Source organism: Lycium barbarum, chromosome 9 (assembly GCF_019175385.1).
Source record: "Lycium barbarum isolate Lr01 chromosome 9, ASM1917538v2, whole genome shotgun sequence".
NCBI classification, from domain to species: Eukaryota; Viridiplantae; Streptophyta; class Magnoliopsida; order Solanales; family Solanaceae; genus Lycium; species Lycium barbarum.
The window spans coordinates 24,093,244-24,119,637 of NC_083345.1; the positions used below are offsets into that span (position 1 = coordinate 24,093,244).

Below are 26,394 nucleotides of genomic sequence, written 5' to 3' on the forward strand. Positions count from 1 at the left end.
ACAACAATTAAAAGTAAAATGAGAAAATTAAAATCTATTAATTTTTATATATAAAAACATTTCATGGCATAAATTACAAAAAGAGTATTTAAACCTAGATTTTTTTGAGGTTATTCAACCGTTACAACAAAATAGTACAAATGTATGAAAAAATTCTTGCGAGAAAACATTCTCTTATACGGGGCGAATTCGGATTACTCGAGTTTTAACATCGAATGAAAAATAAAATAAAAATACAAACGATTCAAAGAGTATCCGCAGATAGAATCTAGTAACTCAATTAATTGACTACCTGAACTTTTACCATCACATTGTAATTCCCTCCCCGTTTTTTCTTTCCCTACCATATGTAATAAAAAAATTAAAAAAACAAAAAAATATCCGCCAATCACCATGATGGACTTCACGACGACACCTGTATGAGGAACGTGACACCACGCGCTACTTAAGCGCTGGGGCTAGCGTACTTCCCTCAGCGGTGCTACTGGTAATAGCAATTGAGCACCTGGGTTTTTTTTAGGTTCCCTATATACGCGCTAATATTGAGGCACGTGGGTAACACGCACTCCACTTTGCCCTATTTGTTTCACTCTTTTCAGTAACAACAACAATCTCAGGTCTCAATCTCTCATTCTTTGGACTCTCCGAATTCGTCATTTTCAGCGCTACACTTGGTACATTTTTTCCTCTCTCTTTTTTTTTTTTTTTAATCATTTCATCTCTGTTGAAATCAAGTTTTTGTTTTATAGCACTAGTTTATTTTTGGTGTAAATATTGGGTTTCCAGTAAGGCCTAATACACTCCTTTTGTTTTAATTTGACTTGAAGGGTGTGTTGGGTATGAAGGAAAATGTTTTTCAAGAAAATAAGTGAGTTTCTTACTTATTTTCGTTTTTGGTATGTAAGTTAAAAATCTTATTTTATTAGCATTTGTAAACAATGTAGACAAATACTGTAGGTTGGGTATGGTGGGGGTGGGTGGGGGTGTAGATGAGGTGAGTTTGAGGGTGGAAGGAGACAATGAAGGTGGAAGGAGACAATGAAGGTGGAATGCCTCCCGTGGGACTTGTTTTTCCTACTTTTCGAACTTGTTTTTCTAAAGAAAATATTTTTCAAAAATTTTGACCGATCGAACGTGAGAAAATTGGAAAATGTTTTCCTCCATACTGAAGACACTGGTAGAGTTAAATTAAGTCATCTTTGTGTAAACACCAAGTATTTCTTGGGTCTATTGATCATGCATTGTCCAACTTTTTTGGCTGGACGTTAGAGTTGCGTTTGTGTGTTGTTGAGTTTCTGCTTCATCTGCGGAAGACTGGTTTTTCTTTATGTCTAGTTAATTTGCAACAGTAGGAAAGGATGCTGTCAATATTTTGGGTACCGGTTTGCCTTGAACTACCTGAATTTCAAGTTTAATTGGGAATGCTTGCGATTATGTGCCCATTTTGCGCGTTCCTTGCTCTGCTTGTCACTATGTGTTAAAATTTTCAAGTATGTTCTTCCCAATTTATATGGCATTCTTATCATTTTGGAACATCCCAAAATGTTTGACACAATTGTATTTCTTTATGATTTCTCAATTTTGAAGAATTCAAGTTCATTCATGATTGTTGAATTTTAACGTGGTTTACGCTGCCAAATTTTCTTTCAATCTGTGCTTTCATATTTTTATGTCACTATTAGGAATTAACATCTTAAATTCTATGCCCATAAGAGGGGCTATTCACTAAGCACTCTTTAATCCGTGTAGAAACTTTGTTAATCGTGTCACTAGTGCAGTAAATTTTCTTTTCTTGCTTTGGTTTCAATAATGTTTAGCTGCTCTACATTCACAAATTCTAAGTCAAAGGTCATCTTGGTTAGTTTGACAAATTTAATACTAAGAAGGAAAAATAATTTACCAATTTATAAATTTTATTGGAAGGAACCTAATTGGTCTACTTTCCTGCTGCTCGCCAGTGTGATTCTGTAGGTTTAATTCTTCTTTTATCTTCCACTTTCTATTCTTTGGATTGTGGACTTCAATCTCAGAAGCAAACAATCAATAGGTTTTGCTATGGATGCTTCTGATCCGCAATGGTGATAAACTTTCAAGTTTTGACTTTCGAGTAATTCTATGCTTGGTTACCCTTTTATTCCTTTATGATGGTCGGTTTAAAATAGTTGATACTCCATGGTTATTTGAACTGATTGCGCATCGCGTCAAAAATAAACAAATTGTTTTGGGTAGTCTTAGATGCACAATACACTCATTTATGGTAAAGCTTTAGAATATGCTCACAACAGAGAGATGCTCTTGAGTGAGTTTTAAAGCAATAAATCACCATGTGTGTGTTTCAGGCTCACAGAGAATATAATATTTCCTAGTACCTTTCCCCCTTTTTTACCTTCCTTTCTGGGTTGTGGGGAGGGGTGGCTGGATTTCTTTTTTGGGTTGAAAGGTAGGCTGATCAATATGGCCAGAAGACAGATCTCGTCAACAGTAACTTAATGCGCGACTTGACTCTCTCATCAAATGATGCAGTATTTTGGCGCCTTCTTGTTTGAAAATTGCTACATCCATTCCGACTTGTTGCTGACCAAAAAGCTTGGTATTTAAGTGGAGAAAGGTAGAGAGGCATACCCATTATCCACCGAGTTTCGAACCATGCACCCTCCATTTTGCTTATGCCTTGATCATAGTCATGTTTCCTTATGCACCTTCCTTAAATTTTGGTTGTTGATTTGGTGTTTATGAAAAGTAGTCTCTATCTCCCAAATATATATATATATATATATATATATATATATATATATATATATAAGGAAAAGAAAAGGAAATGCAGTTTCAGAAGGTATTGGTTATTTGTCAGATTATGCAACATCCTAATCTAGATACTATTGAAAGCCTTGTTCGAATTCTGTCTCTGGTTCTGCTCATATGCACTCTGGTTTCTGTAGGCTCACTGAGTAATTTGGAGGTTGCTTTTAAATCCACAAAACAATGCCGCCCAATCCGAGAGTTAAGAAGGCATTTCATGCTATGAAAACTATTGGCATCTCTGAGGCAAAGGTGAAGCCAGTCTTGAAGAACCTTCTAAAACTATATGACAAAAATTGGGAGCTTATCGAAGAGGAAAATTATAGAGCACTTGCAGATGCTATATTTGAAAAGGAGGAAGCAGAGGTTCAATCTATCTTTCCTTCTCTCACATTTCTGGCCAAGTCAGAGTTTCGTTTTTCTTCTTTCCTTAGCAAAGCATTAAATATGCTCAATGGAGTCTGAATTCTCTTGATTGACATCCTATTGCAGGCGGCGGAGCATAAGAAGTGTGACAATAATGAAGTACGAGATGTGGTATGGTTGCATGTGTTTAATTTTAAGTCTTTAATTTTAAGTCTCCATGTTACCATGTAATTTCTATAGGATCTGATTTTTTTCCTTCCCCATTTCCCTTGTGTCATTTTTTTTTTTTTTTTTGAGAAACTGGTGCTGAATTTCCCTTGTATCTTTATTTGGTCCCTTAGCCTCCTGTGCAGCGAGAGGAACTTTTAGAGGAAGAAACAATGCACGAGGAGCCTGAAAGACCACTAAAGAGATTGCGCTTAAGATATCAAGAAGGTCAACCTTCACCTTCCGCTAATAATTCTAGTGCCAGGACATCTCTTAAAAGGCTTAGACGGGGGGAGGAAGGTGAATTACCTGGATCTCATTGTCGGAACCAGTCACAAGGGGAAGCAATTCCTAGTTCTCATAGGGATAATCTCAGATTGAACGAAACTCAAACATCTCCAATCATGTCCAGGGGAACGAGTTCGGTTGCTGCTAAAGCTTCCCATGCATCAATACTCAAAGAGCCAAAGAAAGAACCGGGTGGTGAACTGTCCCCTAAACAGAAGATGTTGGGATCCCTTGCCTTAATCAAGCCTAAGGATGAACCATATACTGATGATATGCCACAGTTTGAGGCTCCTATTGCTGTTATTCACCCAGGTATTTCATCTTGGAGAGTCGAATGTTGTGTCACGAATTAATTCTTCATGGTTATTAAATTTCCTTGGCCGATATACATTTGTTTTTTTCTTTCTCTGTATGGGAGTTAGAAATCAATACAAGACATAACTAGATTGGCGTACATAGTTTACCCATTTCGTGTTCTGGGATTGTATCCATTATATTTGGAGAATTCTTGTCTTGCAGAAGCTATGGAGATTACGAATTTAAAATTTTGACATCTTGCTAGATCTGTATGGGATCCTGATGATTGTGCATAAATTAAGCTACAACTCATATATTATTACCTTCTTTCTTCTTTGATGTTCTCATCAGAAAGTTTCCTGGAAACATCTATAAAGTTTTCCCTTCTAATAAATGGCCTTGTTTTGATTCTTTAGAGCCGTCAAACAAGGGAGATACTTCAAGTGGTAACGCCTCAAGGAGACGTTCAGAAACTTCTGAACCTTTAGCGATAGAACTGAGAGGAGGAAGAAATGCAGGTGAAGAAATTACAAATTCATCAAATGGAGTGGCAACCAGTCGTGAGCTGGTAGAAGTCCAAGATAGGTGTTACTCTGATGTATATATTGCCTCCTCACTGTCTGGAGAGATAAAAGTCTCTATAAACTGTGACCCAGCTCGTTGTAGATCAGACTTCCGTATGCCAAGTCTAGAATCTGTTCTGAAAATGGTGGAGCTTAAATGTCTTAAATCATACAAAATCCTGGATCCTAACTTTTCTGTGAAGAAGCTGATGAATGACGTGTGTGAATGCTTTTTAGAACTGGGAACTCAACATAGTCATGAATTGCAAGCAACCACCGATGTTGCTGCAGAGAATGATTTTGGCGCGAGAAACAGGACTGTTAATTCCTCGAATGGAATTATGAATTTTGAAATTGATGCTGGGGATGGTCAACCAAAGGTACTTCAACTCTCTCCTCCTCGTATTGGTGAAGACAGCACTCAAGCTGGTCATATAGCATCAATGGGCAACTGTGGTAGTACTCCAGAAACTGATCAGAATGGTCTTGAGCAGACTAATCCATTGAGTATGGAGGCTCCAGGTGAATTAACTCCAGGTGAACTAGGTTTATTTGATTCCTTAAATGGGTTCCTGAATTCTGATCTTGGTGCTGGGGAAGCTCCCCCAGAGATACCCTATCTCGCTTCTTATATTGATGAAGAAAGCACTCAAGCTGATGATACTGCATCCATGGGCAACTTTGGTATTGCTCCAGAGACCGATCAGAGTGGTCTTGAACAGACTAATTCACAGAGTCTGGAGGTGGTTCCATGTGAATCGACTCCACATGATGTACGGTCTGTTGATGTCATTGATATAACCAAGGGGCAAGAAAATGTTTTAATTTCTTTGGTGAATGAAGTTAGTAGCAACTGTCCACCATCATTCCACTACATAGCTTCCAATGTCGTTTTCCAGAATGCATTTGTGACCTTTTCTCTGGCCCGTATCGAAGATGATAATAGTTGTTCAACTTGCACTGGTGATTGTTTATCATTGTCCACACCTTGCGCCTGTGCGCACGTAATTGGCGGTGATTTCGCATACACAAAGGAAGGCCTTGTGAAAGAAGAGTTTCTTAATGAATGTATTTCCATGAATCGTGACCCCAAGAAAGACTGCCAGTTCTTTTGCAAAGAGTGTCCATTGGAAAGATCAAAAAATGAGGACATTATAGAAGCTTGTAAAGGTCATCTGATGAGGAATTTCATCAAAGAGTGTTGGTGGAAATGTGGCTGTAATAAACAATGTGGCAACCGTGTAGTACAGCGAGGTATAAGCCATAAGTTGCAGGTAATAATGTGTGGAATGTGGCAATGTGGGAATAGCTAATGCCTTAAATTTCCTATTATGCTCGTCCTTTGAGCATCGCAAAGCTTCTTCCAAAAGCATAATTGGTTTCCACTATTAACTTGCTCTATAATTGTTGCTCTTCTTTCAGGTCTTTATGACTCCGGAAGGGAAAGGATGGGGCTTGCGGACCCTTGAAGACCTTCCTCGAGGTGCTTTTGTCTGCGAATATGTTGGAGAAGTTCTGACCAATGCAGAACTCTTTGATCGTGTTTCACAGAGCCCCAACGGGGAGGAACATTCTTATCCAGTCCTGCTGGATGCTGACTGGGGTTCAGAGGGTGTCCTGAAGGATGAGGAGGCTCTATGTTTGGATGCTACATTTTATGGGAATGTTGCCAGGTTCATCAATCACAGGTAAGTTCGCAAAGATGGATCCCAAATTTTATCTCTTTTTCTGTAACTTTTCCCCCTTGGGTTGACTTAGTCACTAAAAACAAAAACAACAATCTGATTGAATTTTAGGTCTAATTTTTTGTTCACTTGCCCTCAAGTAAATCTCCTACCTGACTTTGAACTAGATTTCGGTGCTTCTTTGAACTTCTGCATTTTTCCCTTACTTTTCAAATTCCCACAAGCAAGCTTTCTTTTTTTTTTTTTAAAAAAGATGATTTATGGTGCAAGTCCAACAAAGCCTATTTTGAATGTCAACTGCTCAATATCCCTTCCGTTAAACGTTCATATCTTGTTTTTTAAATGTCTTCTGCTCACTTCATGCTTCTTTTCTTACATTCCCACTTCTAGCTCCTTTAACTACTCTGCCAATGGCAGACCAGAGAGACCATGCGCCTATCAATTTGCATCTTCTTGTCATGTCAGAATATCCAAAAAAAAAATGGAGAAAAGAAACAATAAAGAAAGAGGATAAAGAGAACCAGGCATGTTGTATCTGTTTGATGTTTAATACATAGAGTCGGAAACATATGTTGATGCATTTACTTTATTCATTGCTGTTCTGTTCCAGATGCTTCGATTCAAATTTGGTTGAAATACCAATTGAAATAGAGACTCCTGATCACCACTACTATCATGTAATGAATCTTAAGCTCTCTGAATCTTTAACTTCATTTCATCCTCAAGAGCCATTCCCTCGCAGTGACAGCTTTGTTGGATAATTTCATGTGATTGCTTGTTACAGATTGCTTTTTTCACTACAAGAAAGATTAAGGCAATGGAGGAGCTCACTTGGGTGAGTAGGCTTTTTTCATTGTCACATGCTCAGGTTCATTGTGTCATTGTGCGCTTGTTTTGTTGCTTTTGATACACCGATATAAGTACACCGGTCTGGTTTGCTTTGGACCAGTTTTTTTTTTGTGTGTTTTCTGATGAGTGTGCTGATAATTCCATTAACAATGAGCCGATGTTGCACAGCGAATTCTCTTCCACTTAATCCCTCTTTCATTGCCACATATCTCTCCAGTAAGGAGTGGGAAATCTTTCTCCTGTTACATAAATCCAATTTTCATTTCATCTGGGAAAAGCCATCGTTTTCTCAACAGATTTCAGTTACATATATATATTGAGTTGGCCTCCTGACTTGAGGGTTAGGAGGAGGCCCTATTGTAGTACTGTGCAGCTAATGTCCATAATAAACAGTAGCGAATTGTGCTGAAGTGGCTTGTCCACCAACCACCTAAAAAATATAAGAGAGTAGCTTGAGGCAGAAATGACTGAATGAGTCTTTCCCACCCCACAAAAACAAATAGGAAACGAAAATTAATGGGATTTATGTGTGTATGTATAAGGCCTTTCTAACCTACTACATGGCTATAGTGGTTTTTTGGTCATTTCAGGAAAAGTTAAAATGGGTTCTCTTTATGTAACCCACGATCTCCCTCCCTCCCTCTTCTCCTTCTCTTAATTCAACAGAGTTTGAGATTTGGCTTCCTGGTTTGTTGGCAAATGTATCAATTTGAAGATCACATTTAAGAATATATCCACCGAGTTTCTTTCTCCACTTACTTTCATTCAAGAAAGATTGTTTGGTTCAAATGTGTTTCCGCGGGTATACGCATCATGAGTGAAGGAAAAAACAAAGCGAGAAAGAAATGGATGATGCAGTTATCTGGAAAGAAAATTTGGGGACATTATCCAATGGAGATATGTTTCAAGCAAAATTTACTAAGCAGAGATGAAGTGAGTTTAGATTTTAGGGTAAAAATTATTTAGTGACTGGTACAACAAGGGCCACCATTGGCAGGCTCGATGGCATCATCAATGGCAAGTCCACGGTCCGGCATCTCCCGATCTCCTAGCCATACACCCGGGAGTTGGATCGCAATTGAGGAGGGAGAGGTTGCTCAGATGGTAAGCACCCTCCACCTCCCACCCGAAGGTTGTGGGTTCGAGTCACCAAGGGATTAAATTGGGGGAGCTTCTGGGAGGAGGGGAAAAAAAAATTAAGGAGGGAGAGAAGAAAAGAAAAGAGGGAAAAGAGAATTGTGTTTAGGTTTTTGGTTCAAAAGACAATAAAGACCCTCCTATCAATGTGTTGTTAGTGTGTTGGCAGGATTGTTTTTGAGAATTAAATATGGGGAAAATGCTATTTAGTAGGTTAGCTAAACCTATATTATATATATATATATATATATATATATATATATATATTCCTTTATCAAGTCACTTCCTCATTTGTTCTTCAAAGAAAAGATGGGCAGGTGCTTCTCAACTTTGGTTAGTTTCTTTCACTCTTAATACTTTGTAATGATGTGATATATTCTGAATATGATAAAGTGATAAAGGTAAGGCTGCGTACAATAGACCCTTGTGGTCCGGCCCTTCCCCGGACCCCGCGCATAGCGGTAGCTTAGTGCACCGGGCTGCCCTTTTTTTTATGATAAAGTGATATCTATGTTTTAGGTTACTCTAATCATAAACAGTTAAGCCCAATGGACGTCTCCTCTTAATTCTGAAATTATGGTTACCATGTTGATTATAAATGGAGTAAAATCAAATTTAGGCCCCTCATTGTGAGAGTTAATTCCAAGTGTCATCTTTCTGTGTTCTTTATTGGGATAGTCAACAACTCTGAGCTATGTCCTAAATATGCCAAGTAGCAGCATAATTAGATGAATTTGTGTTGATATCCTTGAGGAAAATGTAACCAGTCATTACAAAAAGCTCAAAATTGCAAATTGAAATAAGTCAGTAACACAAAGGATGTCAAACTACTCCATCATGACTTGAAAGATTAGCAAGTAACGGTGTCTCACCATTTTAAATCTAGTTTTTCTGGTAGCATGAGTGTTCACCTGGTAAATACAAAAAGGTGCTTGCCTCAATGCCTTTCAGAATATGTGCTTTGCTATTTGGTTGTTTATCTGCTAGATGAACTTTGGATTTGGCTCTTGCAGGATTATGGTATTGATTTTGATGATCTTGAACATCCAGTAAAAGCATTTAGCTGCCATTGCGGTAGCACGTTCTGCCGAAATATGAAACGTCCAAGCAGTAAGTAAAATTGGGAATCATCTCGTAGTTATTATGGTTGGAATTTGCAAGCTATAGTTTCCTCGTATTTTCACTTGTGTAAATTGTTCTATTTGAGTGGTAAACTTGCCCAAATTCTCAAAAAGAATATATGACTTATGTTTGGTACTTTGATATTGCAGTTTAAATTTTTGTGACCCCGACATGCTTTATTGAACAGTCATTTCTGCTATGCTACGGCAAGACTTGTGTCATTGTTTGGCATGAGAAGTAGAGCTGTCAAAACGGGCTGGCCCAGCCCATCCGGGCTAGCCCATGCGGACTTTGGAATTTAAAGGGCTTGGCCGGGCCAGCCACCTTTTTTAAAAAAAAAATATTGTTGATAAGTCTTTTAATTTAAATTTTAAAAATTGTAACATAAATATTTACAAGACAATATTACATCGCGTTACTACTTGCTAACTAAGTCTGAAACAGTGTCTTCAAATACGTTTTTGGGGAGTCCCGGGACAGGGTGTACACAAAACGCTCTGGGGTGCGAATGAAAGGCATAGATCCATAGGGCGTACACCCTAAAGATTGGGGCATAAGTCCTGGGCACAAAAGCGTACTCCCCGAGCGTTAAATTTAATGTTTGTTGTTTTACAAGTATTTTTGTTATAAATCAAGCTTATGGGCCAGCGGACTTTTCCGGGCCAGGCTAAAAGGTCTCGTTTTTAAATGGGCTCCAAAAATCATAGCCCAACACTATTAAATCACTGGCTGGGCTGGGTCAGCCCTACTGGCCTAGCCATATTGACAGCTCTAATGAGAAGGGGTTGGAGAGGCAAAGCCATAGTACATAATACTACAATTGTGCATGAGTGTCTACCTTATGAAGGTTTGAAAATGATGTGAAGTAGGAACTTAGGCATACTGATACTCTTTTTAACACATATAGGGTGAAAGCTGATGAATCATTTGAAATGGCATATATTTTGGCTAAAATTTCATTGGTGCTCCTCATCGCTAGAGGTTTTAAGTAATGAACTGTTTGATTACTAGAAGACTAGAATTAGATCACTCAAAATAGACATGTAAGAATAGCAGTTATTCTTACATGTGGAGAGTTGGAAAAACCATTAGAAGGATCTGGAGAATGATCCCTACAGTTATTTTTTGGTGTCTCTGGAAGGAGAGAAATAGCAGATGCTTTGATGGAATCTCAACTCCTGTTAGTACTCTCTCAAGGCTAGATGTTTAGAGTGCTTATTTAGTTGGCATCTTCTAACCCCTGTAAACGGTGTGGATACTTTTTTGGATTTTGTTAATTCCCTGTCTTTAGCTTAGCTTAGTACAATAGGCAGGATTCCTTTTGGCTGTTTTACAGGGTTTTTGTCTAAGTTTGCTTCCCGTTTTGATTGAAGCAGCTTCTTTTGCCCACCTGTAACCTTGCATCTTCTTGATGCTTTACTAATGACATTTGATTACTTTACCGGAAAAAAAATAAACATGTAATTTGCATTCTATAGAGTGCATCTGTTACAGCTAAAACCTAGATTTTGCTGACCTGGAAATAATATTATCTTTGATGACTTTCTTTTGGTTTTCTTTTCCTTGAGCTGAGGTTCTATCGAAAACAGCCTCCCTACCTTGGGAGGTAGGGGTAAGGTCTAAGGTCTGCATACACACTACCCTCCCCAGACCCCACTTGTGGGATTACACTAGGTGTGTATGTTGTAATATATGAATTATTTCTATCTGCAATTATTGCAACAACACACCCAGTGAAATCCCACAAGAAAAAATGATTATTTTGTGTTATGACTTCTTAAAGGAAGTTGGTAATCCTGGCATCTGAACAGATATTGCCAATGGAATTGGTAGTATGGCCTGTCAGTAGATTCCTGAGAGAAATTGCAGGATCAGTAACTTTGCTTGTTCATTAGGTTTCAGCAGATTCCCGATGGAATTGCGGAATCAGTAACTTCATTACTGTTCATTAGCAAACTGCTTGATTGATGATGTAGTTTCTAATTATTTATTCTAAAGTGCATGGTTGGTCTTTGTTATTTTCATTAGCAACTGTAACTCCACCAAAGAAATGATTCGTTGAAGTTAAAGTCTGTCTAGCCCTGGGGAGAAAATAGAGGTGGTGTTTCTAGAAAATTGCTGATTATTTTTCCAGTTTTTTTCCAGAATAGCTTTTGACCTGACACTAGAGGTACTTTTCAGTTTTGCAAAAACAGAAAAACTTTTCTCTAACAACGTTTGGTTGAAATTTTCCAGAAACAACTTTGACCAACAAATGTCACATAGGTGTTTCAATGGAAGAAAACTTTTCTCTAACAACGTTTGGTTGAAAAAAAAAAATCTAGAAACAACTTTTTGACCAACAAATGCCACATAGGTGTGTCAATGGTGGGTTGAGTTAAGTTTCGGCGGGTCAAATGAGAACTCAACCCAACCTAAAGTGCTTGAGTAAAAAAATATGGGTTGGGTCAAAATGGACAACCAACGGGTCATAACCAAACCCTGTCAATTCAAAACCATTTCCCAGTTTGTTTTTTTGTAATTTTTTAAACATCTAAATAAACCAAAAATCTTTTCTTTGTAGAGAGTTTGTGTTTTAGCATCTCTTTGACATAAATTAATCATATTTTTAGTTAAAAGAGTTCTTTTTAGGTGAAATTGTTGAGAGGAAAATACACGACAAACCCAATCAAACAAAGTTTGTTCCTTCAAGGTGAAAGGTTGAGAAAGATATCTTTCTTTCCGTCCACATATAGAACGTGAGTGAAGCTTTGTTTTCCTTAAATAGATAAAGGGAAAGTGAGTGAAATTTCAGAGAGGGAAATATACACCAAACAAAATAATTTTTTTTTTCTGTTCTGAAATTTCACTCACTTTCCCTTATCTATTTAAGAAAAACAAAGGTTCACTCAAAAAAAAAAAAAAAAACAAAGGTTCACTCACGTTCTATATTGGTTTTCTTTTCTCTTCTTTATATGGGAAAAATGGGTAAAATCTAGAGACACACATACCCATCAAAACCAAACCAATGAATACATTTATTTTCCTGACGGAGAGAGAAAGCAAGTGAAAGTTCAGTGTTGAGAGAGATGTATATCTACCGAAGCAAAGTAAAAAGGTCTAGGTAAAGTTACTGAGTGAGAAATTTACCCACCAAACCATAAGAAAAAAACTTTTCATTTCTTTGTAGAGAGAAAATTGGTAAATATGCAGAGAAATAAACCCCAAAACTAAAAATGATTTTCTCCTTTATGGATAGAGGAGATTGTGTGGAAGTGAAATGTAACAACTGAGGAAGGCAATATCTTCTTTTTGACAGGAATATCTTCTTTTTGACATAGATTTCCCTAACAGAAAGTTACCCGATTTTTGTTAAGATGGAAAAAGATGACTGAAGTTAATGGCTGAAGGTCTGGTTGGTAACATTTTGCACATGATGAGCCGTTTCGAACTCCCTTGTGTATCCCCTCAATCACTTTCCATGAATTAGTGCCTTAAAACGTGTCCCTAATCTCCATGAGCTGTTATCAGCACAATTATTCCACGTACTAGAGGTCATGAATGTTATGCTAAAGATTTGGTACCATTACTCATCGGGTATTATGCTACCTGTAGGATCTAGATCAAGAAGGTAGACCTGAGATGGTGATCTTCTCCCAGCATGTTTTTGGCAATTTCCTGGTCTTGGGCGGTTCACGAAGCTGTTGTGATCAAACTCAGTGAAGGTGATGTTTTTGTATCTCTGAAGGGTTCTAGCGCCGATGTGCATTATATGTACAATATGCAATGCTAAACATGTTTATAGTTTAAATTATACTATTAAGGCGCTATTTTGTATAGAGATGTGGCTCAGAGCTGGATTAGCTGCACGTTGGTTGTATATGGTGATGTTTTTGTCCATAAGACTACATGCTGGAATACTTGGCCTTTGCTCTATGGCATGCTGTGGCATATTGCAGACTGCCTTTTCTTGAATCTTACCTTTTGTACCTTTTTTTTTTTTTCTCTCTCTTGTGCCTTCTCTATTAAGCTCTTATATCTGCCCATGTTGTTTCCTTTGAAGTCAATGAATCTCACGATATTTTCTGGACAAGAACACATATGGTGGCTGTGTATAGGCTGTAACAGGTTGTAACTTACCATTCAAATGTTTAATACTTTCTGGGATACGATTATTATGTTTTCTCTGCTACCAAGCTATTAATCCTAGTGTAAGTAAAACGTTGGCCTAGTACATCTAAGAGACTTACTGAACTGTATAGTAATGAAATGTAATTTAAGGACAAAGTTAATTCTTATTGAAGTGTGTTTTAGGGACAACATCCACACTACTGGCCGTTTATTTACTTCATCACCTATTGATGAAATTACTATTGCATGTTCTCGGGAAATCTCATTGGTGGTGAGAGTAAGAAGGAAAAAAATAATTGTGAAAGTGGAACTGCAAACCTGTTAGATTTCAGCAAATCTTAGGCCCTTTAAATTCCTAGTATTTTATCACCACGACTTGGGGATAAAATCCTCCTAAGTTTTTGTACGATTTGCAATTTGCACACCTAACTATGATGTGCTCATATTAGAACACTGAACTAGTTTTGTTAAGAGTCTTTGACCAACCTATTTAATTTAAATTAAAATTTTGCAGGCGTTAACAGAAAAAGTATTTTATTTTATTTAAAATTTTGCATGTTCAAATGTAGAACTGTAGTTACACTAAAAATTCCGGTCAGGCTTGTTACAAATCTGGTAAAAAGATGAAATCGAGAAAATATGTGAGGTTAAGCAAAAATAATTTATTTAATTTAAAACCAAATGGCAGGTTTATTAAGTTTAGTATTGTAGACTGTAGTAGCGCCGGAAACAGAGAAAGTAATTTCAGCCAAGCTTTTGGCAGATTTTGTCGAAAAAAATGGTTCCAAAACGCAAATTGAAATTAAAAAAAGAATCAATTTTAAAATTTTCAAGTGTTTGGACTTTGGCGAATGAGAGCACCTCCCGCCAAATTTGGTTCAAGGTGGTTACCGGTGGTCAACAAACATTACATCGTTTTGCAAAGGCAAAAGATGTAGATTGCACCTAAACTATACTCGTCGAGTTCAAACTCAAATCAATCAGGCGACCAATTATTCCCCTACACATTTAAAAAATGAATATAATAGCACCAATTATTCCCCTACACATTTAAAAAATGAATATAATAGCATCCTGAGGGCTGATGTGGCACAAAAAATAAAATAATTAAAAATTAGGCGCGTTTTGTTTAAATTTAATTATTTTTTCCTTTTCTTTTTATCGCAAAATACAGTTTTTCGCACCCCCTTCTTCATCTTCACATTGTCCTTCCATTCTTCTACCGGCGAGTGTTTGCCAGAAAGTTAGATCGATTTCAAGTGAAGTTTTCTTGTCTCCATCGATTTTCTGAAAAATCTCTTTCCTGAACCAAAAATAGAAGAAGAAATAAGACAGAAGACTTGATCGAAATTTTTTCCGGCTGAGGTAAATCTTACAGTTCTTTAACTCAATGGCTTTTGTCTCTCACTTGTCGTTCTCCCCCAGTAGATCTCACACTGGCTGAGATCATGAGCTTATTTTTGTTAACCTCAAACTCTTCACACTGCTCTTCAATAATTCTTATTTTTGAACTTTGCATTTCATTTCACCTCTATTTTGTTTTAATAACTCAAAACTTTTATAGTGATTTTATTGCAGTAGATGTGTGGAGGTGGGGAAGAAGAGGTGATGCTGGTGATTTTTTTTTTTCTTGTGATCTTGGTGGGTATGGACATTGATGAAAGAGGAAGAGAAGAAAAATATGGAGAAAATAAAAAAAGAATAGCATCCATGTGTAAAAGAATATAAAAATAAAAATAAAAAATCTGATGTGGTGCTGAAGTAGCGAGTGTAATGCACCACATACTGTGAGAGTGGTGTTTCAGCGCTCAGGGTGGTATAAAATTATCTTTTTAAATGTGCAGAGAAGTAATAAGTCGTCCGATTAGTTTGAGTGTAAACTCGACATTTCAGCTATAGTTCAAGGTGCAATCTATGTCTTTTGCCTTTTGCAAACCTAGCCAATGTGTGAATATATATTTTTTTATGCATTATTCTGTTATTTTTATTGTCATCTTTGTTTAACTAGAGGCTTATCAGTATTTTACGCATCTTCGGTCTGAGGTTTTTGAAACCAATTTAAAAAAATCCTCAACTTAAAAATTATTAGCAGCATCTATTTGCATCTGCGGGGAAGTGAAGCTTTCAACAGTGTAGACTCATCATGAGACATGTTAATGACTAAATGGGATGAATTGTTATAAAATAATCAAGAGAAAGTGGAACAATCTCAATGCATTGTCCATTCCAAAAGCAACAATGCTTGCTAAATTCTCTAAAGATCATTTAATTGCCAAATCCAACTTTCACATGTAAATTGAGCTGGAAATTCTGATTACAGCTGTCGGTGATAACTTCAGATTCAGAGTCAAGACCCTCAAGATGCCAAAAATGTAACAGAACAAATAAACACAGACGAAACCAGTGAATGATGTACGCAAGAGAGAAATATACAGAGAGAAAAGGCCTAACTTCTAAACATTCTACTCCAAATGCATGAACATGAAGAAATTTCCGCAAGAAAAAGATACTCAAGTCTTTCTGTAGATGGCTTAGTCACTCTGTAGCCTTGCAATGTATTGATCATAGTATTTTGCAGCTCGTTCCATATCTCCAAGCTCAGTATAACAATCAGCTATTGCTCCATAAGCTTCTGTGCTCCCAGAATCCTCTCCGTTTTTTGCAGAGATATCAAGAACCATAGAGTGGTATTCAATAGCTTCCTTGTACTTGCCCTGCCTTTGTAATGATGCCCCTGAAAAAGAGATAAAGCTTTGAGGTTCATTACATCGTGATACACACACATACAAGAGAGAGATACAGCAGCAGTTTGTATGTGGATAAAGTTTCACTTTGTACATCTATCCTCTCTGCTACGAGGACCAAGATTTACCAAATGATAATGTGATAAACCAAAGATAGCTAAGGCCTGGAATGACGAAAACACTGGGTAATTTCTTCCCAACTGTTCTAGCCTTGGTGGACAGAGTTACCCGGTACCTATTGCTGTGGGAGGTGGCATGTATCCCGTGGAACTAGTCGAGGTGCGCGCAAGCTGGCCCGGACACCATGGTTATAAAAAAAAAAAAAAAAAAAAAAACTAAGGTAGAAACAAGATCTCATTTCCAGGGAACATATTCATTACATTGTTTAGACATACACAAGCAACCATAAAAATCATTTCTGGAAAGTTCTAGCTAGATCAAAGAAGACAAAAAATGCATGCATGTGTAGTTCCAGTCAAACAGCCTCCCTACCCGTCAAAAGGTAGGGGTAAGGTCTGCGTACACTCTACCCTCCCCAGACCCCACCTGGTGGGATTATAGTATTATACTGGGTATGTTGTTGTTGTAGTTCCAGTCAATGATGCAGCCTCACATACAGAGGAAATTTTTATTTAACTAAATTCAAAACTCCTTTACTGCCTAAACCGTGTTCAATCAAGAAAATATAAGGCTAAATTAAACAAGCAGATTTGACATACCTAAGCCCCTTGCTGCCTTCTTTTCCTCTATAGGGTCTTTTACATCCTGTGCAAGCTCAAGAGCTGTTTTAAACTCCAAAAATGCCTTTTCTGGGGCTTGATTCCTCAGAAAAGTCTTTCCACTTTTCAGGTGAGAAATTAATTCCTGCTTTCTTGGATCAATAATCACTTCACTTTCTGAAATCCTACTAGTACCAACAGGAGCATAGCTTAAGGCAGGTGCATAGGACTCTATTTTGGCTTGCCTTCTTAGTGCCGCATTAATCTGGCGGAGCTGCTCATTCAACCTCTGCAATTCCGCTTTTCTCTGACGTGCTACCAGTCCTGAAAGTACAATTACAAATGTGCACATACACATACTTTAATTCAAAAGGTGGGGAAAAAAGTAAACCAAAGAAAGCAATGTTCCGCCATTGAGAGGATCAGTACACAGTAGAGCCTTGAGAAGATGAGAAAGAAGACTAGATTAGATAGGTTAATTGTAGTGAAGACATTTTGAAAACGAGATCTTTTCACCCTACACCAACTTCCATGTTTTCACATAAACAAATCATGCTGTTGTACTCAGAATCCATTCAAATTTGAAAAGTTTTTCCTACAAACAACCATTTCAAATTTCCATACTTTCTGGCAGAACAAAAAATAAAAAAAGAAAACAAAGGAGGAAGAGAGGAAATCCTTAAAAACTGAGCACAGCTATACCATTTCCACTATGTTCTCTTAGCCTACTCAAAACCACCTTTTCTGAATCACCATTCCTTTGGGATAATTTCTCGAATTGTCCCAAAAGAGAAGTTATTAAATATAGAGTGAAATGAGCGCAGATGGACCAGAATGGATATTGAGGATCCATATGTCGACCTCAACAGGTTTGGGATTGATGCATAGTTCTTGTTGATAAGTTCTTAAATAGGCTCATTCTTGTAGGTTATGGCATTTATAATGTACTGCTCTTGGCCATTGCCACAAATATACATTAGGAAAATCTGATGGCAGTTGTAAGTCTCATGCGTTAAATAAGATTTTGATCAATTTTTTTGGCAGAGGAACTGCTGAATGGCCTTGTTAACTCCCGGTTCCTATACTGATCTCAATGTATTTTAATGCATAAAATGTCTTTTAACTTCTTTTCACTGAAGCCAAATTCTGTCTCATATGTGCATGTATTAAACTTAAGCTTTGTGAATATGGCAATGCAAGCCAAACATGACTAGTCTTATGATCTCATCCAAGTTGCTTGCTTATGTATGTAATCTTGAATGCCTCAACCAAAAAGAGTAGTTTCTGCATCATATGGGATGTAATTTGATGTGAAGTTTATGCTCATACTCTATGGTTAACTTGGGGTATATGATTTAGAGTTTAAGCTAACCATAACAGACTTTCGGTCATTTCAAAGTTGAAAGTCCCCAATATGCAATAAAACAGTGGCAGTGCCAGAAGTACCTTACCTCCCACGGTGGCCCCAATGAGGGCAACAAGCAGCAATAATGGCATATTGAAGACAGAAGTATTGCTTTCACATGTTTGAGCCAAGGCGTCTAAAGGTGTAGCCATCATCAATGCATTAGTCACGGTTAATGCTGCTGTAGGATGTCTAAACTGCAAAATTTCCTCCCATGTGTATAACAATTGAAATTGAACAAGAAATGGAAGCTAAGAAATTAATTCAGCTAGTTACTTTTTGCATACCTTGCATTTTCCACTAGAGTAACATGAGTTTTATCTACTCAAACATAATAAGAAAAGAACAGAGCAAGCGAAGGAGTGTGTACACAGCTAATGAATGGTTTGAGCAAGAGAAATGGTAGCAAAAGGACATCACTTTCAGTCTATAATAGTTTCATGATTTTGCAGTGGAATTAGGTAGTAACGAGCAATTTGGACAAGCTTTTAGTAGAAAGTGTCTTATAAAAAAACCTTTTGACATTTTAGCTTGATCGCCAGTGAGGCCAATATTACTTACGCAATATGAATCTTCACCAGCTAAATCTGAAATCACCACATACATATATCACCTAACAGTACGATATATCTTTTACAAATTAACCACTTTGACAACAACTACAATCTATCTGTTGTAAATTCTCAGTCGAAGCATTTTTACCTCGCTAATTAGCATTATTACACTTATACATATGCTATGCTTTGAACACAATGAACTCCTCCTTTTTTTCTTATTATCTACTTTGTTAGTAACAAATGATAGATCAAGGCCTCTCTTCTATTCCTTCTTTTTATTTAGTTATTTATTTGTTTATACTACAACGGATTCGATCAAAATTGAGTATGTTTCTCTAAGATATGTTAAAGATAAAGCTTATTCTTCACTTCACTTCCTCCAGTAGATACTTGTCAAACAGTAACTTTCAGTTAGGTGAATTCCACCAAGTTTTTCCAATAAAGGGCCAAAAACCATGGCATTGCTTACCAATCAAAATACAACAAAAGAAGTAATTTTGCAATAGACCCACGAACTGAAACATTAAAATAAATAAACCCAAAATCCTAAAAGTCAAAATTCAGTTACCTTGAAATCAATGTGGATGCATTTTAAAGTGTTGTTGGTATGTTTGTGAGCTTCGAGGGATGCCAAGAAAATGCGTTTAACAGTAGATTTTGGTGATGTTAACAAAGGATCACACAGAAAATGACTCTGTGAAAGATGCAATTGCTTCACCATAATTGTCATCTTCAATTCTTGAGAGTTGGTTTTGTTTCAATGATTTTTCTGTCCGATAATTGTGTTCTGTGGATGGATAAGACTGTTTTGCCGTTTTCTTTTACTTTTCCATAAACACAATGCTACACTAACCGGGGGCTTTTAATTATATATATATATATATATATATATTTTATCTCAGATGACTAAAGTTTTAATTATTAAGTGGAGCTCATAGTCTTTTATAAGTGATTAACGAATTTTGAACTTGATCAAAAGTTTTCATTTTGACACTTTAACTCTTAACTTTCTTTTTAATATTTTGCCCTCAAATTTTAATTTTAACACTTTGATCCACCCCCGCCCCCCTCTCCCCGTGCCTCACCCCAAGGCCCCCCTCCCCCCTACCCCCTAATTTTTTTTTATTTTCTTTATTTATTTTTGGAAAAAGGCTCACAAATATCCTTAACCTATGGAAAAAGACTCACAAATATCCTTAACCTATGGAAAAAGGCTCATAAATATCCTTAACAAAGTTGATTTTCTCTTACCTACCAAATCTGTCTTCTCCCTCACCCCTCTCTTTCTCTCTTTCCGTTTCCTACCCCAGATCTTTTTCCCCTTACCCCTCCCTCCCTCCTTCATCTCCACCACCAACGCCGGAGCTCCGACCATAAATAAGCAACCATACCAATAAGACTTTCCTTTTTTTTTTTCCACAAACCACAATGATATCATAAGGAGGATATGAAAATGTCTCGGATAAAAAATAACCTAACCAGGCATGGAAAGAAGTACCTTTAAAGAAGACAATGTAGCTACTAGAGTACAAATCTCCACTTTCCCTCTTTTTACGGTCTCCACAGTATCATTCGTTCGGCAAAGCACAAATGCTTCTCACCCGAGGACAGCAAGATCACCACCGTTAGTTTGGAAAGTTAAAAGTCTTAAAATCCTCATCTCAGTTGTGAGTGTTCCAATGGCTCCTCATCTCAGATATGAGTTTTCCGATGGCTCCTCATCTCAGATTTGAGTTTTCCGATGGCTAAATGTGTTCATCTTTTTTCGGTGTAAATACAGTGGTATTTATGTATTTCACTTGTTTTTTTTTATAGAGTGTATTTTTTTTTTTGTATTCGCTTGTATTTCAAAGAAGAAAATGTGTATTTGAATAATCAAATACACCCGAATACAGTGAAGATTTTTTATAAGAATTTGAATGTGTTCATTTTTTTTTTTTTTTTGTGTAAATACAGATTTCGCATTTCGCTTGTATTTCTGTATTTCATCGGAGATCCGACAGGTGTTATTGTATTCTTCCTTTTTAAATATAGTGTATTTTATATTTACACCAGAGTTATGATTAGATTTGATTGTATTCTTCATTTTCGTCATTTTGTGAGTGTAAATACATTAAAATACAGTCGAATACATTCTACTGATGCAACGTCAGGCGGCAACTTTACTGATATGAACTCGGATAATTAAATACAGCCAAACCAAAAGGATTATCAGTATATAAATATAATGAAATACACAACTCCTTTGTGTATTTAAAGGATTTACTCCATTATGTTTTTATGATAGATGTATTTCGCTGTATTTAAAACACAGAAATACAGCCGAAACTCCTTCGTGTATTTAAAGAATTTGCTCCACTATGTTTTTATGATACATTTATTTTGCTATATTTAAAATACGAAAATACAGCCGAAACCACATAAAAGGCAGCTACGGTTTGTAAATTGCAAACTTATAGTTATATATTGTTAGGAGCTTATAAAAGAATGCTGGTTATGTAAGTTACATAACTGGCCAAACGAGCACAAGCGCACTGGATCGGCGCCCATGGTTACTGAAATTATTGGGTAATTTGCACTTTATTTTGTGTTGGTCTTTAATTTTTGCTCCAAAAATAATTTTTTTGCAGGACATAAATTTATATTTTCGCATCACAATATCACATAATTTATGTCAAGGCCTCAAAAAAATTATGCCCTCTAAGCATATTTTTGCGCGGATTGGCCTTCAAAGGTGCTGGTCTATAATTTTCCCCCCTTACATTGCTGGCCTTTGCTTAAAAAAATGGCCGAAAACACCCCGAGATTCTAGGTTCAAACCACTGCTCAGTAAAAAAAAAAAAAAATTTGGAAGGCAAGGCTTCACGAAATCTCTGAGCAATTTTTTTTCTCTATAAAAGTTAGGTCTTAAGGCCTAACTTTTGCCCGAATAGGCTTAGTGTTACGGTAAAACTCTGCCTTGAGATTTTTTTTTAATGAGCTGGGGTTCGAACCCAGAACCTCAAATATTTTAGGCGAAGGCAAAAATTAAAGACCAGTAATTTAAGGGGCAAAATTAAAGACCACCTCCGAATAAGCGCAATCGGGCAAATTGTCCTTGACTAGTCATAAGTTCAATTTCAAGAGCAAAAATTGAAAACTAGTCCGTTTGAAGGGCAAAAATTAAAGCGCAGCCCATTTGAAGGTCAAACCGTGGAATTTCTTTAGAAAAACCCTAGTCAGTTTTGTAGATTTAGCAGTATATAAAACCCTAACGCCTCCAAATATCATTTTTCTCTTCAGTTTCTGGGAGTTAATTTTGCAAATTCGCACGAATGCCCCTATCTTGGGGTGGTCTTTAATTTTTGTCCCTCAAATTGCTGGTCTTTAATATTTGTCCTTCGGCACTTTAAGTAACAAAAAAGTGGCCGAAAATATCCTGACGTTGAAAAAACAAAAAAAAAAAAAATCGGATCTATGACCTAATTTCGTAAGGCAAAGTTTCATAGAAACTATGCATTGCCGAGCAAAGTTACATAAAAAGTATGCCTTGTCCGGCATAGTTCGGTCGAAATTAAGTTATTCGGCATAATTTCATTTCTACAGAACTTATGCCGGACATGATAAAGTTTCTATAAACTTATGCCGAGCGAATTAGATACTACACAACTTATGCCGAATAACTTACTTTCTACCGAACTATGCCAGAAAAGGCATAATTTCTATAAAACTTTATCTTGTGAATTTTTTTTTTCCGACTCTGCTGGGGTTTGAACCCAGAATCTCTGATTTCGTAAACTAGCGCATCAGGGTACTTTGACTCACAAATTTTCATTAAACGAGAAGCAGGGGCAAAAAATTAAAGACCAGCGATTTGAGGGACAAAAATTAAAGACCAGTCTGTATGAAGCACAATCCGCGCAAAAAAAAAAAAAAAAAAAAAAGAAGAAGAAGAAGAGAAACTCGAAGCACAAAATAACTGGGCCACATGACAGGCCTAACTTTTTAATTATACTTGGGCCAAACGAGCATTTGAAGAAAAACCCTAGTCTATTTGCGGATTTAGCTGTATATATAAAACACTAGCGCCTCCAAACTCCATTTTCTCTTCAGTTTCTGGGAGACAAGACTAGGGATCAGCAATGTCGAAACGAGGTATCATTCATTCAACCTTATTCCTTTATTTTCGATTCAATGTGTTTTCCAGTTGATTTTTTTTAGCTGAATTTTACTTTTTCCTATGTTAGTATTGTTTGTTGTTAAGGTTAATGAAAGAATTTGAGTGAAGGGGTTAATGCATCAGTGTGGAAATAGCTAATATTTTATACTAATAGAAGATGTATTAGTATGGGATTTTGCTGTGATGGATGTATGTCTTTATTCCTCTTAATCATCAGTTAATAGTTGTTTTCAATTTCTTGTTGTTTGAGCTGCTACATTAGCTGTTATTACCCGTTTTTCCATTTGGAATCAGAGGAACTTGGGTTTAGGGTGTGTTCGGTATGGAGCAAAATGTTTTCAATGGAAAATGTATTCCTGGAAAATAGGTGAGTTTCTTACTTATTTTCTCATGTTTGGTTGGTTAATGGAAAACACTTTTTGGGAATATTCGTGGTGGGGGGTGGGGAGGTGGAGGAATGGGTGGTGAAGAGAAGGTGCGTTTGAGGGTGATGGTTGGGTGGGGTGGGGGGTAGGGGTGGGTGAAGATGAGGTGCATTAAAGGGTGATGGTTGGGGCTGGGGCTGAGTTCGAGGGTGGGGAGGAGACAATTAATTTGGAATGCCACTTTGGGACATGTTTTCCTTACTTTTGTTAGGGAATTCATTTTCCTTTTTTTTAGGAACTTGTTTTCCAAAAATTTTGACCAAACAAATGTGAAAAAATCGTAAAACATTGTCCGGAAAATGTTTTTCTCCATACCGAACACACCCGTATTGGAAAACAGGCTGGAATATGCTGTATCGTATACTAGATCCTATAGTTTGGTGTTGATGTGTTAGATATCTAAATGTTGCTTTGTAATGAATCTTCAATTTCTAAAAATCTATGTAATCTTTTAAGGACGTGGAGGTTCCGCGGGGAACAAGTTCAGAATGTCACTGGGTCTACCAGTGGCAGCGACGGTGAACTGCGCCGATAACACTGGTGCTAAGAACTTGTACATCATTTCCGTGAAAGGGATCAAGGGAAGGCTTAACAGGTTGCCTTCAGCTTGTGTTGGAGATATGGTGATGGCTACTGTTAAGAAAGGTAAGCCAGAACTAAGGAAGAAGGTTATGCCAGCTGTCATTGTTCGTCAACGCAAGCCCTGGCGCCGAAAGGACGGTGTTTTCATGTACTTCGAAGGTATATTTTAATTGTCCTTTTTCTTAGTAGGCGTTGTTACTGGTAATGAAGAATTTGAGTGGATAGATTAACATAATAATGAGGAAGCAGCTAGTATAGAAGATATATTTAGATATATGAGTAACTATATTGTGAGATGGATGTATGGCTTTATTTCTCTTAATCATCAATAAGTGGATATCAATTTTGTTGTTCAAGCTGCTACATTAGCTGTTACTACATATATCTCCATTTGGAATCAGATGAACTCGAATTTAGTGGAATGTAAATATAGACTGCCCTAAGGCACTAACTGATTCAGGATTGGGGTTTCTTTTCATGGATCTGCTGTCATGAGTTCGTTTCGGTCTTGTTCTTCTTGCACTGCTGATTGTTTTTGTTGATATAAGGATGGTTGATTGATCCTATGTTTCTAATCAGTCCAATCCTGTCTCTTCTATGTGAGATGGCTTGACGCTTTATTTCTGTGCGAACCACTGGGTAGTGTATACATTATCATATCATAACTGACTGGCCTACACGAAGTCAGTTTTTTCTGGTGTAAGTCTTGTTATAAAATCCTGTCTCTAATTCAGTTTATTTTGGTTCTGCAGATAATGCAGGTGTCATTGTGAATCCCAAAGGTGAAATGAAAGGTAATTCTCTCTACTTTGCTTAATGCAGAATTTTGAAGTTATTATCCCCTTTCTTTGAAGATACAAGTTGCTTGGGTTAACTTCTTAATACAATTGCCTTCTTCTGTTGCTGGTCTTTTAGGACCTAAATTAATATGAACCTGTCTTACCCTTTTCCTTACCATATTCTTTTGATGTCATATTTTGCAGGGTCTGCTATCACTGGCCCAATTGGGAAAGAATGTGCTGATCTCTGGCCTAGGATTGCATCTGCTGCCAATGCTATTGTGTAGAAGTAGAGCCCCCAAGTAGTTTACAGTCTTGTTTTTGTTGGTTTGTCATTTAGTTTTTTGGATATCCAAGGGTTTTGTCGTTGTAAGAATTGTGCTGAGAATTTTGCAGTACTAAAAGGTTTTCATCCATAAATGTCATCAAATGTTTTCATTTCCATGGTTTGGTGCTTTTATCACATTTTATGCAGGAATCATAGTCTAATAAACGAAACGACCCCTAAGATGCTTGAATATGTATTTGCCTAATTATTAGATATTATCTTGAAATAAGAGCAGTAGGTAATTAAAATTATTTGTTTTTCAGTATTTTGACTTGTATTTTGTCTTTATTTAAAATTAATAAGTATAAATTTAATAATAATAATAATTAAATATCATATAAACATAATTTTGAGAAAATCTCAAAATAAAACCCTTTTTATTACTGCTTTATAGAAGGAAAATAACTTATTAATTATTAGGAGTACCATTTTTTTTTTTTTGGTAACTGACAGATTACATTTAATCAAAAGTGATCATTACAAACTAAGCAGGGCTGACCCACTCACAGCTTTCTCAAATAGCAACATGCTGCTACGTACAATAAAATAAAACCAGAAATAAGCAACATAGCATCAGTGAAAAACTTGCTGACACACAACTCCTATAAAATAGCCAAGGTATCGAGTTCAAGCAAAGTAGTGCATTCTTCCACAGTTGAATAAAATGAAGTGCAATCTCTCTGCAAATCTTGGCAGCATCAAATTTTCCATGTTTGAACCTCAAATTGTTCCTCTCCCTCTAGATGATGTAGACAGTCGTAGCAAAGCTGCAGCAATAGAGCTCTTACGATTCTTCCTTTTTGCCTTTTGGCAGGCCCAGGTCAATTCATTAGGCCAAGACCCGGCATTTCTAGCACATACTAGCCATGTTAGCGGTCTGTTCCAAACACTTCTAGTTACACAATAGCTAAAGAAAAGATGATCAAATGTTTCTCTGGTTATGGCACAGAATGCACAATCTGTAGGCACTACAATACCAATTTTCAAGAGCCTATCAACTGTATTTCGCCTATTTTGAACAACTAACCAAAGGATGAACTTGAATCTAGGATGCAAAGTTGTATTTAAAACCACACTCTTCCAGGCTACTCTTGGGTATTGAGGCGGAAGGAGCAAGTAAGCCTTATGGATGTTAAACTTACCCATATTATGCAATGTGGACAGTCTAGTAATCAGGTCACCTTGCAGTTGTCCATGTTGCAATAACAAGTCTCTTGTTTGCAATATTTTCCTCACAACCCAAGCAGCTGACTTAGGTATAGGAAATGATTCA

General features: G+C 36.9%; 3 protein-coding genes and 1 long non-coding RNA gene across 6 annotated transcripts; 3 read left to right on the forward strand and 1 right to left on the reverse strand.

Annotated features, from left to right (window-relative positions):
* The first annotated feature begins 389 nt into the window (after positions 1-389).
* LOC132610405 (probable inactive histone-lysine N-methyltransferase SUVR2) lies at positions 390-13,267 on the forward strand. 3 transcript variants are annotated; one of them, XM_060324702.1, is made up of 10 exons: positions 393-674; positions 2,940-3,165; positions 3,292-3,336; positions 3,507-3,972; positions 4,374-5,794; positions 5,943-6,208; positions 6,816-6,882; positions 6,990-7,040; positions 9,205-9,301; positions 12,908-13,267. In XM_060324702.1, exons 2-10 carry the CDS (start codon positions 2,983-2,985, stop codon positions 12,925-12,927), a joined length of 2,616 nt encoding a protein of 871 aa, XP_060180685.1. In that variant the 5' UTR covers positions 393-674; positions 2,940-2,982; the 3' UTR covers positions 12,928-13,267. The 3 variants fall into 3 exon arrangements, 2 of the variants coding, with proteins under 2 accessions (XP_060180685.1, XP_060180686.1); XM_060324703.1 differs by lacking the exon at positions 393-674 and adding an exon at positions 1,022-2,608; XR_009571141.1 differs by lacking the exons at positions 6,816-6,882; positions 6,990-7,040 and having other exon boundaries at positions 390-674.
* A 1,067-nt stretch (positions 13,268-14,334) lies between these two features.
* Positions 14,335-15,396, forward strand: LOC132610408 (uncharacterized). Its single transcript, XR_009571142.1, has 2 exons — positions 14,335-14,788; positions 14,988-15,396. It is a non-coding gene; the product is annotated as an uncharacterized LOC132610408 (long non-coding RNA).
* A 269-nt stretch (positions 15,397-15,665) lies between these two features.
* Positions 15,666-19,703, reverse strand: LOC132610407 (protein FLUORESCENT IN BLUE LIGHT, chloroplastic). Its single transcript, XM_060324705.1, has 4 exons — positions 19,417-19,703; positions 18,338-18,488; positions 16,887-17,210; positions 15,666-16,157 (listed from the first exon to the last, which is right to left on the reverse strand). The coding sequence occupies exons 1-4, from the start codon at positions 19,576-19,578 to the stop codon at positions 15,955-15,957; spliced, it is 840 nt and encodes a 279-aa protein (XP_060180688.1). The 5' UTR covers positions 19,579-19,703; the 3' UTR covers positions 15,666-15,954.
* Positions 19,704-22,827: 3,124 nt separating this feature from the next.
* Positions 22,828-25,235, forward strand: LOC132610411 (large ribosomal subunit protein uL14-like). Its single transcript, XM_060324707.1, has 4 exons — positions 22,828-22,982; positions 23,889-24,173; positions 24,767-24,808; positions 24,998-25,235. The coding sequence occupies exons 1-4, from the start codon at positions 22,970-22,972 to the stop codon at positions 25,078-25,080; spliced, it is 423 nt and encodes a 140-aa protein (XP_060180690.1). The 5' UTR covers positions 22,828-22,969; the 3' UTR covers positions 25,081-25,235.
* Positions 25,236-26,394: the final 1,159 nt, after the last annotated feature.

Bases quoted from the DNA above. Each gene is read 5' to 3' on its own strand.
- LOC132610411 (XM_060324707.1), top strand. The intron at 24,174-24,766 runs GTATATTTTAAT...TTGGTTCTGCAG, and splicing joins TGTTTTCATGTACTTCGAAG to ATAATGCAGGTGTCATTGTG. The intron at 24,809-24,997 runs GTAATTCTCTCT...CATATTTTGCAG, and splicing joins TCCCAAAGGTGAAATGAAAG to GGTCTGCTATCACTGGCCCA.
- LOC132610407 (XM_060324705.1), bottom strand. From the start codon at position 19,578: ATGACAATTATGGTGAAGCAATTGCATCTTTCACAGAGTCATTTTCTG. The intron at 17,211-18,337 runs GTAAGGTACTTC...TTGTACTTTCAG, and splicing joins CATTGGGGCCACCGTGGGAG to GACTGGTAGCACGTCAGAGA. The intron at 16,158-16,886 runs GTATGTCAAATC...TCTCTTTTTCAG, and splicing joins GAAGGCAGCAAGGGGCTTAG to GGGCATCATTACAAAGGCAG.
- LOC132610405 (XM_060324702.1), top strand. From the start codon at position 2,983: ATGCCGCCCAATCCGAGAGTTAAGAAGGCATTTCATGCTATGAAAACT. The intron at 5,795-5,942 runs GTAATAATGTGT...CTCTTCTTTCAG, and splicing joins GTATAAGCCATAAGTTGCAG to GTCTTTATGACTCCGGAAGG. The intron at 9,302-12,907 runs GTAAGTAAAATT...TGCTACCTGTAG, and splicing joins AAATATGAAACGTCCAAGCA to GATCTAGATCAAGAAGGTAG.